The sequence below is a fragment of the Dendrobates tinctorius genome, unplaced genomic scaffold (assembly GCF_039654945.1).
Source record: "Dendrobates tinctorius isolate UK_male_01 unplaced genomic scaffold, ASM3965494v1 ptg000212l, whole genome shotgun sequence".
In the NCBI taxonomy this organism is placed as follows: domain Eukaryota; kingdom Metazoa; phylum Chordata; class Amphibia; order Anura; family Dendrobatidae; genus Dendrobates; species Dendrobates tinctorius.
The window spans coordinates 1,756,510-1,769,744 of record NW_027361879.1 but is presented as its reverse complement, the minus strand read 5'-3'; the positions used below and the strand labels follow the sequence as shown (position 1 = coordinate 1,769,744).

The 13,235-nt window shown below is 40.1% G+C and overlaps 1 protein-coding gene across 1 annotated transcript; it reads right to left on the bottom strand.

Moving 5' to 3' along the window:
* Positions 1-2,482: 2,482 nt before the first annotated feature.
* NPTX1 (neuronal pentraxin 1) lies at positions 2,483-11,431 on the bottom strand. Its single transcript, XM_073554723.1, has 5 exons — positions 10,877-11,431; positions 10,204-10,411; positions 9,095-9,339; positions 7,926-8,105; positions 2,483-6,280 (listed from the first exon to the last, which is right to left on the bottom strand). The coding sequence occupies exons 1-5, from the start codon at positions 11,327-11,329 to the stop codon at positions 6,059-6,061; spliced, it is 1,308 nt and encodes a 435-aa protein (XP_073410824.1). The 5' UTR covers positions 11,330-11,431; the 3' UTR covers positions 2,483-6,058.
* Between the last annotated feature and the right edge of the window lie 1,804 nt (positions 11,432-13,235).

The window sequence follows — 13,235 nt, the reverse complement described above, 5'->3', positions numbered from 1 at the left end:
AGAATGTCTGTCCTCTATTTCATCCTTCTTCTCTGCTAGACTTCTAAAACTTAACATGGACAAAACAAAATTCATCATCTTTCCCCATCTCACTCGACCACCCCTAACAGACTTATCCATTAAAGTAAATGGCTGATCACTCTCCCCAGTCCCACAAGCTCGCTTCCTTGGGGTAATCCTTGACTCTGATCTCTCCTTCAAACCACATATCCACGCCCTTTCCACTTCCTGCCGACTTCAACTCAAGAATATTTCCTGGATCCGTACATTCCTCATCTTAGAATCTGCAAAAACTCTAATGCATGCCCTCATCATCTCCTGCCTTGACTACTACAACCTCCTACTTTGTGGACTCCCCTTTAACACTCTTGCACCCCTCCAATCTATACTAAACTCTGCTGCCTGGCTAATCCACTTGTCCACCCCGCTATTCCCCAGCCTCTCCTCTCTGTCCATCTCTTCACTGGTGTCACAGTCCAATTCTTGGATTTGTGTCAGATTTGGGATTCCCTCACTTAAATCCTTTTTTTTTCCTTTCAGGCCTTTGGGGACTTAATATGGGTTTTTTGCCCCCCAGTGGCCACAAGTGTTATTACATGTCTGTTGTTTTCCCTGCTGATGTGACCACTCCCTTGGCTATATAAGGTCACATGGTCTATCAGCAGGTGTTGGTAATAGCAGTTCCTTTTTGGATTCCAACCATGGTGAAGTGAGCAGCTGGCTCTGAGGTGTCGAGCCACTGCTGAAACTGGTACTGAACTCAACCTGCCCGGTGTCTGCAGCAGAGATAGATGGTGAAGGTAGCAGCTGGCTCTGAGGTGTCGAGCCACTGCTGAAAGTTAATCCGGTGATGAACTCTGCTGCCTGGTGACTGCAGCAGAGAAAGATGGTGAAAGTAGCAGCTGGCTCTGAGGTGTCGAGTCACTGCTGAAAGCTGATCTGGTGCTGCACTCTGCTGCCTGCTGACAGCAGTAGAGAAAGAAAAGTGTTTTGGTGTTTCCCCCTCTTTCCCTGGTGTGTATTAGTGCAGCGGTGGGACCAGTGTCCGCACTATCCAGTTCCCTAGTGAGGGATAGGTGCAGGGATAGTGAGGGACTCAGGTATCCTGATCAGCGACAGGTGAAGAGCCTGTATAAGGAACGTTAGGAGGGCCCAACGTTGTAACTGTTTCTCCGGTGTTCCCCTTTTGTCATGTTGTTTTAGTTACCGACATGCAGGTCGTTTCACACAGGACAAGTACACGTGACAGTTTATAACCAACCATTACCATTTTCTCTGGTGAGCCATGGGCTAAGTACAGACCTGTGATCAATTTCTTCTCGTCCTCACTGAGAAGAGTGAGGAGCTGTATGGTGTGTTTGAGCAGCAGCGGCAGTTGTCAGGGTCTAGGGCCTCCCCTCTGGCTCAACCAGAACCCCAATTTGCGGCTTTGGCGAATATGCCCCCTGTAGTCTCTGCTGGTGAGTGGGACTTACTCATATACGTGGATGCACCCAGGCAGGTGGGAGGAGTTGATGTCCCCGTGGTGCTGCCTGATGTTCCCCGAGGTGAGGGGGCACGTCCCTGTAGTGAGCAGACTGATGGTCCGCGGTGCTCACGTCCCACGTCCCTGTTCCCTATTGCAGGGCCCACCGTTGTAACTGTTTCCCTGGTGTTCCCCTTCTGTCTTGTTGTTTTAGTTATTGACCTGCGGGTCGTGTTACACAGGACAGGTACACGTGACAACTGGCTCCCTATTACCCAGAGGCTCCAGTTCAAAACCCTAACTATGGCATACAAAGCCATCCACAACCTGTCTCCTCCATACATCTGTGACCTTGTCTCCCGGTACTTACCTACATGCAACCTCTGATCCTCACAAGATCTCCTTCTCTCTCACCCATCCCTTGTAGATTGTGAGCCCTCACGGGCAAGGTCGTCTCTCCTCCTGTACCAGTCATGACTTGTATTGTTTACGATTACTGTACTTGTTTTTTATTATGTATACCCTTTTCACATGTAAAGCGTCATGGAGTAAATGACGCTATAATAATAATAATAATAATAATAATAATAATAATAATAAACAGAGATGCTGTTAAGGTAGAAGTAATCCAGAATCTAAATTCTGCCCATACGTTCTCACCAATTGGCTGCATTAAAGGTCTAGGTTGCTGTGTTGCTACTGCAGCATTGAGTTTATCCATATATTAATACGAAATAGATGTAGAAGTTGTTTAGGTATAAATTATCGAGGACTTAAACTTTGTGCCCACATTCTCCACCAATTACCTACAATAAAGGGTTTCCTGGGATTAGAAAAAAAAATGGTGTAGTTTCTGGCAAAAACACAAGACATTTTTTAAAGCCTTTAACTCCTCAGTCAATAAAAATCAGAGACTTGCTGTTCTTTGCCATCCACCTTCCTGCGGGCTTTTACTACAGAGCATCCTTTTTTACTGATCTTTTGATAGATCCCAAAAAAACAAGTCATAAACTCAGATTGCTTCTTCTCTTTTTATTCTTTTTATTGTGTAAAAATAAAGTCAACCATTTCAGCAGTGAAATCGAACAAAAAAGCAGAATGGGAAGGGGTAAAAAAGATCATAAACAGAATAAACAAGGATTGGTCATTGGAGGACAATACAAATCCAAAAGAACAAAAGAGATATAGAGAATATGGCGGATGACACCGAGGTTCATGGGAAATTTACAGCTTTGGTCTGTGAAAACATAGCATTATGTTTAATTTGTCTCAATCCCGTTATCCCGTTAAGCTGTTATCATCCTAAATGGGGCCATATACAATATATTTATTTAATTATTTTACAGTAGAGTATTTTTTTTTACTGCCCTAATACAGATTAGCTAACTATTAAATTTTTCTGTTTGCCCTTTGGCACGCCATAGTGAAGCTCTGTCCAAAAAGTCTAGACTTAAGTTTTCCAATGCATCACAAAACTAAATCCCCTAGTATTCAGGGTGATGAAAAACATCCAATAGCTGGAGAGCCTCAGAATGGAGGTCCATATAAATATATATATGCACATATAAATCAGAGCTTTACAGCAGCACACTGGCATTGAGAAGTAACATCTGATTGCAGTAACATCATGGACTGTAAAAACAACGTATGATTAGACTGAAAAAATATATTTTTTTCATAATTGCACCCCAAATATAACCTGGGTTATAACCTCCCAAGCTGGGTTCTTTCACTTTCCTTCTAATGTACTTGGGGGGGGGGCAAACAAAATCTGGCACCATATTATACTATATTAGTCTCTGCAGCAATCAGATCCATTTTACCTGTTTTCCTGCTTGTTTCTATTCGATATAGACTACTTATATCAGATAACATATTGGGAGTTGTACTCCTTTAGTTAAAGAGTTGTTCCTGAAATACTCTGTTCTGCTCATACAAAGACCAGCTCAAAACAAATTGTGAATTTTGTACTTAAGATCAGTAGGTTGCAATCCATGTCCATGATGGGAAATTAATTTTGCATTCTGGCTTAATGTTCATCAGGTACAGACCACTACCCCAAGTAGCTCAGTAAGATTTCATAGGATTAAAGTCTGACTCCAAATAGTTTAACATAGAAAACATAGAAATTTTGTGAAAATAAGTATATTTTTCTTTTCTTTTTTTTACATAATTTGAGGGACGGTAGCCCAAGTCTAAATGCACCAGAATACATCTTTCTATATATATATATTTACGTAGAGATCCTTTTATTTTTTTTTAGTATACAACATCACATATAATAAACTTCCTTCTAGAATCAGATACAGAACACTGAGTTATCAAAATGAGGAAGGCTTGTGGGTGCATCACACCCGCCGGAGGCAAGAAACAGGAACTACCCCGCCGATAGCTACGTTATAAAGTATGGCCAGGGGACGGGGTAAGGGGGTGTTTACACAGTAATTAGGCAAAAATACGCTGTCATTCAAACAGCATCCATCATAAAATGGCGTGTACCTGAGAGAGGCGTATTAGATTCAGTGCAAGTCTGAAATACAACAAGGAAAAGTCTGTACTTGACATCTTTAGCTTTAGGGATTGTCTGTGGCTACTTTTGCAGAAGGGGGCGCTATGGTCTTCCCTTACAGCATCTGGACACTGCAAAAGAATAGTCAAATATATAGGCAAGGGAGTACGTAGAGGGAGCCACTGTGTGAGTTCCAGGGAGGAAAGTGCCCCTACCCAAATTGGCCCCTACCCCAAGGCTCACTGGAACCTTCAAAGGGGGCAAACAAGGGATAGGAGAATTTTCTGGAGCGTACCTTCATTCCGCTAGGAGATGGGCCCTCTACTCTGGTGGCTATGGCTATGGGGCCCTCCTCACCACTATGTTTGCCCCTCTATACCTGGGCATCAAAATAATACTTCCCATGAAGCAAAAACATAACATTATTTTTATTTCCCTTAAATTCCATTAAGGCAAGTGCCACCTGCAGGACAAACTATGGCAAGATGTGGCTCTTACGACTTTATAGAACTACAAATCCTAGCCGAAAACGTGGCAAGAGAGCTACAGTGAAGGTAGCAAAAGGGACCGGCTATTAGATTTTCTAAGGAGGGCATTAAAGGATTTGTCCAGAGTTAGAAAACTAGCACCACATCCGTCCATAAGTTGCATCTGGTATTGCAGCTTAGCTCCATTGACAAAAAAGGTGACTAAGTTGCAATACCACAAATGACCTGTGGACAGCAGTGGCGCTGGTTTTTTCAAAGTGGGGGGAGCAGCTATGTTCTTCTAATCCTGGACAACCCATCCATCTTTACAGATCCAAACAGAAGACCTAAAGAGCAGCATCTTGCCAACGTCTCCTTTCCATAAGCCTTAGATACATTTTAAGACAGGCTACACAAATATTGGCCCTGGGAGAATTGACCCTAATCATGGCTAGTCGTGTTAAGTGCTTTAAAACTAAGAAAAACTCAGTAATCCCAGCATATGAAAATTACACTCATTTTTTCTTTTTTCCATTTTTTTTTTTTATATACAAAGGGTTAAAATATAAGTAGAACAAACGCCTGGAAAAGTTTGACATTTCCTCGTAATAAAGCCACGCAATATCAAATCTTAGTTAGTGTCCTTGCAAAAGCTCACGATGCATGAACTCCTAATTTTTCCAGAAATAATCGTAGACCGAAACGCTTCTAATGGGGAAAGGGAGAGCGGTGAAAACAAATGCAAGGAGATTTGTCATGCACACAATAAAAGGAAAAAAAAAAAAAAAAGGAGCGAAACGTCATTGGCAAGGAAATGAAATATTTACAAAGGAAAGATATTTCCAAAAAAAAAGAAAAAAAGAAATGCTACTTTGTCGGAGCCCACCTCATCCAAAAGACGGGCTGCTGTATTGTCTGCCATGCTCGAAGAATCTGCTGGAGTTAGTCGGTCCCCACTCCCAGACTGCGTGAAGAATCTCACTGACAGTCATCAGAAAAATGAGACGATCGTTAAAAATAAACAAAAAATAAACAAAAACAGCGTACGAACAGCATAACAAACATCTATAATCAATACAAACCATTTACAGAGAAGAGAAGTCTAAGAAAAAAAAAGGATGAAATTAGAAAAGAAAAAAAAATGTGCTGAATATCAGTACCAGCGCAAGGCACTCAAGATTAACCCCACCCCTGCTGGAGAGACTCGGGACCTATCATTGTGCAGATCCCTCCAGCAGCTAAGAGGTTAAACCCAATTGGCAATGTGAAAACCAAACCCAAAATTAAAAAGAAAAAAAAAAGTGAAATCTCCCTAAATAAAGAAAATAAAAAATAAAACTAAATAAAAAAAGAATCCTTCCCGAATGAAATCTCCTTGCGTGCCTTTCTTTACGAATCTCTGATAGTTCGCTCCAAGATGCGTGAAAGTGAGACTGATGGTGAAAAAAAGTGAAAAAGATCTGGAATAGTTTTGTTTTTCTATCCGAAAAATTAAAAAATAAATTAATAAATGCACCCTTGTGGCTGATGAGCCCTCACTTGAAAGGCAGGTGCAGGATGACGCTGTTGATATCTTTTAGAAGCTAAGAAATTAAATCCAAAAATCAGCAATTCTGTTCAGTTGATCTGACGACATGCATCGAATGTCCACTTGGTGGCGCCACCAAAGATCTCAATGTTGGTCTCTGCCCAACTGATGACATTACCAGTCAGTGCTTTGTTGCTGCAAGTTGCCAGGTTATAGACTTCTCCCACTGTCAGCTTTCTATCCCACATATTGAAATGGGCCAGTTCCCCAACGAAAGCCTGAGTGGCGTCAAACCCACCTCCTAGGGTGTCCTTTTAGAGTACAAAATAAAGAGGAAAAGAGAAGATGACATGTTATATCAGATAGCAGAAAATCATTTATCAAAATGATTTAGAAATGTGTGACCATAAAAAGTACTCCAAATGAAAATCTCAAGCATCCACTGGGAGTATCCAGACACCTAAGTGTTCTGGTCAATCTTCAGACCACCTTACTTCTGTTAAAATCTTTAAAAAAAAATTGCCCTTGCGTAGGCAAAATAATCCATTTTAGTCTGTGCATCTGTCGGTTTTGGACCCTCTCCCACATCATCTGGTACAAAGCATGCGCTGTGTATTTGCCCATGTGTGGGTAGAGCAACCACTGAAGGTCTGCACATGTGCTGGTTCTGGCCCTCTCCCACATCATCGGGTCCAAAGCTTTTGGAGTGCATTCGCACATGTGTGGGTAGAGCAAACATTGCAGACTTGCACATGTGCTGGTTCCGGACCCTCGTTTACGTCACCGGCAGTGCATTCGCCCATGTGTGGGTAGAGCAATCACTACAGGCTGGTCCAAATCTCACTTCTGGGTCATCGGGGCTGGCGCATGCTCAAAACAGATTATTCCAACCAAGGTCAAGAGTTCTGCGCATGCGCCAAGTTTCAGCTCTACCACTAAAGCATTTGATTTTTTGCACTCAGTGGATTACATTTTAGGAGTCATCCACCACGCCAATCAAGGGCAGATCAAGATTGACCAGGATATTTAGATAATCCAGTTACACCCAGTTAAGTGGCACTACAAACATTTAATGGATATAACTTCTTATTATAGCCCAAACAATGGTTGGAGCCATTTATTCCAGTAAATCCTGCTGACTGTTTCCCTTGGAGGGGCTCTCCCTTGTACTCTTTGTTGCCCCCAATGATTACAGGTCTATTCCCTTCTAAAGCAATTATGGCATATCTACAGAATATGTCATCAATTCCACCTCTGCTCCCCCACATAGCAGGAAAAGGTGGTCCCATGGGGACTTCAATGGGGAGAGCTGTGCACAATCATTACCATCTCTCCACTGAAGCTACTACAAATACATTGCATCAACCATCGCATGTCAGGAACCCTTTTTCCTCATAATTGCTTCAGATGGGAATACATATTTAAAGACAAATATTGAGTCTTGTTCTTCCCTGTGAATCCATTAAACAGGAATAACGGGGCTTGGGATGGTCACCCATTGTTGGCCATACAAAGATCCGAAAGGTATGAGGAGGCAGAGAAATGACGGCCACTCTATCCCACTAAATATTAAATCTTGCCTTCAATTGAGCCACAAGCATTAAAAAAAACAAAAAACACTATCTTGGGTGAGTCTATTACCTTCCTTTATAATGTTATACTTATTCCTTCTAATTGAAAACGTATTGGTAAATGTCTCGAACATTTAGGAATGTTGTGATGGTGTTGACTACTTATAGTAGGTCATTCCATTCTCTTACTGTAAAGAATCCTTCCATATACTAATACTAGATATGCCTTTTATGTACATACGTCCAACTGATACACCTGGGCCCCAACTCTTCAGTCTTTTGCTATATATGTTATGACTTCCAATGCATTGCACTGTGTTCGGAACTTTCCACATCAAGTCAAGTATACCCCCTGTTCTCTAGTAAGAAAATAAGTGGTAATTACCTGCTCCTGACCAATCACCAGCACTCCCTGGTGTTTGATAGGGTGATAAGGGGCCAGATTTTCACCACTTCCCCGTAATACACCATCCTGATAGGCTTCCCACACGCCATCTCTTGTGGTCCAAGCGATACAGATGTGATGCCATTTACCATCATTGATCACAAAGGGCAGTTTTGCCACCTGAAAAATAGAAGATGGGCGTTCTCAGCAATGTGCAGCCGTGATATTAATATATCTTTAGAATCAATGAGATCTGATGATCTAGCGTAGATCATTGCTGATCATAAATAAAGCTTCTGTTCTCCAAGCTATCAATCTATGCAATCATTTCACCTCTCTGGATTTATGCAAGTCTGACAGAATTTGACAGCACTTAAAACCAGAAATAATCATATATGTATATATATATATATATATTTTAAATACACCTCAATATATTATTGTAAACCTGAAATGGGTTTATTTTTCCAACTTTTCAATTCTGTAGCCAACAGAAACAATTTAATTTTTTGACTATAGTACACCTTATGGCCTTTAGGTGGCGATATAATGTATATTGCAATAGCAGAAGTAATAACATGCAATTACTATGTTATGCTATGATTATAATGTGGTAATATATTAGGATGGTATAACTGGTTTATATTTGTGTCCACGGCTGGCTGTAGTAATAAATAATATTACTACAAATAATAATATAACATAAAAAATAATAATACTGTTGCTACTCATAATATAAAATAAATAAGTAATAATAAAATAATAGTTACGATTAATAAATAATAATAATTATTATGAAATAATATGACTAGAAATAAATAATAATAATAATAAATATAACTTTTTCTACTACTACCAATAGAAAAGAAAATTAGTTAGCAATAATAAATTGCTACTAATAATGTAAAACAAAAGAACAAACAATGAATAATAAAAAAATAATATTACTACCAATAATAATATAGCATAAAAAAATTAAAATAATTATTAATAATAAAAAATAATATTACTGCTAATAATAATATAAGAGAAAAAATAATTATCATTAAAATAAAAAATACAAGAAAAATAATGAATAATAACATTACTAATAATGATATATATAAAAAAATATAATAAATCAGTAACATTATTTTATTTATTTTTTTACAAAATTGTGGCTTTAATACCTTATCATTAATTAGTATTTCCATTGGGTTGTTCCCCCACTCAATGAGAACCAGTTCATTGGCTTGGCCAGGCACTGCGTAAGAAAATGGGGTGCCAACACCAGGGGAGGCATTGGATTTCAGCCACATGCAGACAGTGAACGCGTACATTTCTGGTAGACTCTTTTTCACTTTGGCATACATATAGTTAGTCCTCAGAGGGAACGTGAGCTGGAACTTGTCTGCAGGTCTGTTTTCCTTTTGACCTAAAAAAAAAAAATTACAATTGGAAACCAGTGTAAGATAAAAAAAAAATGTAAAAAAAATGTTTGGAGAGAGCGTTCCATGTTTTCTTATGAGCAGCAGGGGGCACTAACGAGGCAGCTCCGATCATCATCGCATTTAATACTAGACAATATAGAAGTGCTTTGGGTTGTAGACTTTACAATGCTGTAAAACAACCGATTGCAAACACTGATCAATATTCTACTGGCATCGCACGGTAAAAAGCCGCCTGACTAAACCCAAAATACAAAGCAAATGGTGGTCTGGGATGATCAAAATGCTGAAAGAGCTGAATCCTGCATAGGTCACCTAGACCTGAGAACACATCTGCAATGAGGATACAACAACCATGGTCTATGCAGTGAGTGAGCGCAGGAGATTGCATAACAAACTACAAGGCTGAGATCAGACATGGGTAGACATCAGGCGTTTTTGGTGCTTAGGACATTGGTGCCAACCTTATCTTGTATGTCTGTAGCTCATAATATTCATGCATTACTACCAAAATAACCAACATAAAAAATCATACATCTTAATTTTTACATGGTCACTGGGGAAAAAGAATATCCCTATTTTTACAGACTGTCCAGGCTTTTATGGTCACCTCAAACATGGTGGACATGATCAAGGGATCAATAGTTAGAAAACACAATCTTTTGTAGATGGTTCTCTGACTGACAATAGTCTTACAATCCATCATGGAACAAGTTGGCACCAATGGACTCGTTTTTACAGGGATGATCCTTTGCCACAATTCAATGCCATGTCTGGGTGACCTGTGAGATTGGGCATCACGATAAGTCTCATCTATGAACACAATGGTACCTCTAAGTTTATTCCATCACCTTTTTCCAAGTCTGTAATCCTCTGTTGGAGGGAGGTCAGGGCAGTCTCAATCTTTCCCCTCAGCTCGGTCTCATTCTTCAGGTTCACCTTGCCCTCTTCTAGGTTGTTCACCCTGGAAAGAACTTGCTTCTCCAGGTCATCTATCTTGGTTTGCAGCAGATCTTTCAGGCTGGTGGCTTGGGCAGAAGCGTTTCCTCTGCTGTACTGCTGCAAGGTGCAATGTCAAGCGTCAGTAAGTGGATTGTCACAAGTATCAATAACATGACACTTCCTTAATTATACAGCTCGTTACCAGCTTATTGACTCTGAGGAGCCGCAGACGGCAATGGAGCAAGTTCTTATCGGTGTCACGGTTTACCCACGGTTTACCCACTGCATGCCTAGTTATTTTAGAAGAGGATGCACTGCACAAATACAGATGCATTCACCCATACCTTTCCTCAAATTTCACTACAACTGGACACATATAGCTTAAACAACGCCCAACAGAGTAATGATATATTTTTTTTTTTTCAAAGCTGGTCATCTCACAATGCTCATCTCAGGAAATCTGGAGCCAAGATGAAAGCTAAGGACGGACTCATCCATATAAGCTCGTCGATTAGGTGCAACCCTATTATCAATTCCCTATATTGACCGTTGAGTGATTACATAATCAAGGGTCAGACTCACCTCCAAGTTTTCCAACCTGGTCTTCAGACTTTGTAGTGTTTGCCCAAGCTGAGTGAGCGTCTCAGCTGTAGGTGTTCTGGACAAATCTCCCATTGTGTTTTTGGTAGTCCCGGTTTCTTTTTTCCTGGAACCTGGGGCTCCAACTTTGGGTTCGCTAGGAGGGATCTCCAGAATCGTTTGCCCCTCGCACCTTGCCAGCTTGCCTGTCAGGTCCCTGATAGTATCCTTTTGATTCATGATAGTCTCTTTTTGTTGGATGACCGTCTCTCTCAGTTGTAAGATGGTGGTCTTCAGGTCTTCTGTGGGACCACTGTTCTGCATTGACGAAGTGCACATATCCATGTCAACAGGCACTGAAGTGCAGATAAACCTCGTTTGTGCAAAATTCTGAGCAGACCCCCTTAGAAAAAAGAAGGAGAGGAGTAAACATCTCCAACAAGCTCCTGTGATCATGGCTTGGTCTTCGGGAAGTCCCTTACTTGAGTGTATGGAGTGCTGGGGCACTGATGGCTTTGTCTATGTTCGGTTCAGCACCAGGAGCTGTCCACTGAGTGATTACCCTGCTGCAGTGCCAGCCCTTTATATAGTGTGGGGAGGAGGCTCAGCCTCACACAGGGAGGAAGGAATTCCTTTATAATTGTGTTGTAACAGGCACACACAACTTTAACCTCTTAATATCTGTACCGTGCCTTTGGTGCCGACAGTAACAGAGCAGAGATGGGCAGATGAGCCATTAAAAACCCATTAATTAGCACTTAATGAGCAGACTACGCATGGTCCTTCCATCTCCCATTATGAGACCCTTTTTTCTCCAATTCCCATACTTTAAAAAAAGTGCATCTGGCCAGTAAATGGTTATGGGATTCCAGCAGAGCTAAAGCTCTCTTTTTTCTTGCAGGAACATAAATGGCCAATAGTCTTCAAAACTCTGCAATACAGAACGTAGTGTAAAGTTTATTCCGAAGACTTATCTGCATTCAGTGAACGAATCGATAAGAAAAGAAAAGAAACCTGCGGCTTGTTGGACAGCTCCAGACTATGGATCTGCTACTTATATTAGTAAATATTCTTGTTTCTCATATGGCACTGACATATTCAGTAGCACAGTACACATTCAATTTCATTCATACTAGGACAATTTCTTAGGAATATTTTTGGAATGTCCAAAGAAAACATCCAGATTTGTTTCACTAGACAGATTTATGGCCCTCATCACTGCAAGCTGCCACCATGATGGTCATATAGTTCCAATTTGCAGCAAATGCCAAAAAAATCCTCTGAATTATAACTGAGGCTTAGGTCACCTGATTCCTCCAAGTATATTGTCATTCATCATCTTCTCTTGTCTAATCATGGGGTCAGGTGAAAGAAGGGGATGTAATAACCACTAAAGAGTTGATGGCTATTGGGCAACTCCCCAGGGCTTTTGCCATTTCTTCTGGAATTACCAAAGATTTAAATATAATATCTGCTGCAGGTATGAAAATAGCATTGGAGATTCATGCATTGGATTTATTCCCCTGACTGTCTATAAATGGCCTGATTTCAGGCTTTGAAAAATCTAAAGGACACAAGTGGGACAAATGAACAAATGAGTGAGTCAGGAATGCATTTTTTCATTGTATTTACCCCTTATAAAGCCTGGTTCTTGGCCAATAGCTAATAGAGTTCAGGCACTGAATAACATGTGTTATGAATGGTTAGCATGAATGAATTAGATATGAATTGAATTCCTTATGAATTGAATGTTAACTATTCCATGAATGGTTAACAAGGATGTACGAACGAACGAATGAATGAATGAATGAATGAATGAATGAAATGTGAATTGAATTTCTTTTTTTTTTTAGAACTATAACTTACCCAGATTTCTGCAAGCGGTAAACATGAATTAATTAATTAATAAGCAATGCTTTCATTCACTGTATTAACCCTCTATAATGCCTAATTCTTGGCCAGTGGCTAATAGATTTCAGGCACTGAATAACACGTTTTGAATGGTTAACATGGATGAAGGAATGAATGAATGAGATATGAATTTAATTTCTTACTTTTTAAAGAAATTCCTTAATGTAATGGAAAAAATATTGACTTTAAACCTGCCAGCATTGTTTATTGCGTGTTCGGGGTCCTTTGAGTTGTATATCAGAGCTGAAAGAAGATCTGACACTTGCTCAAAAAATTGAGATAAGTACTTTGTAAAAATCTCTGAGCTCCCCTGATTCTGGCTCTGTTTTCCTTTTTACACTGAGTTACTGTATTGCCAAGTTTTTAACACTAAGGTTCAGATACGGCTTTAAAGAAGGCTACTACTTGCGATATAACGAAATTTTATTTCAAAGTACAAAATTAAAGGAAT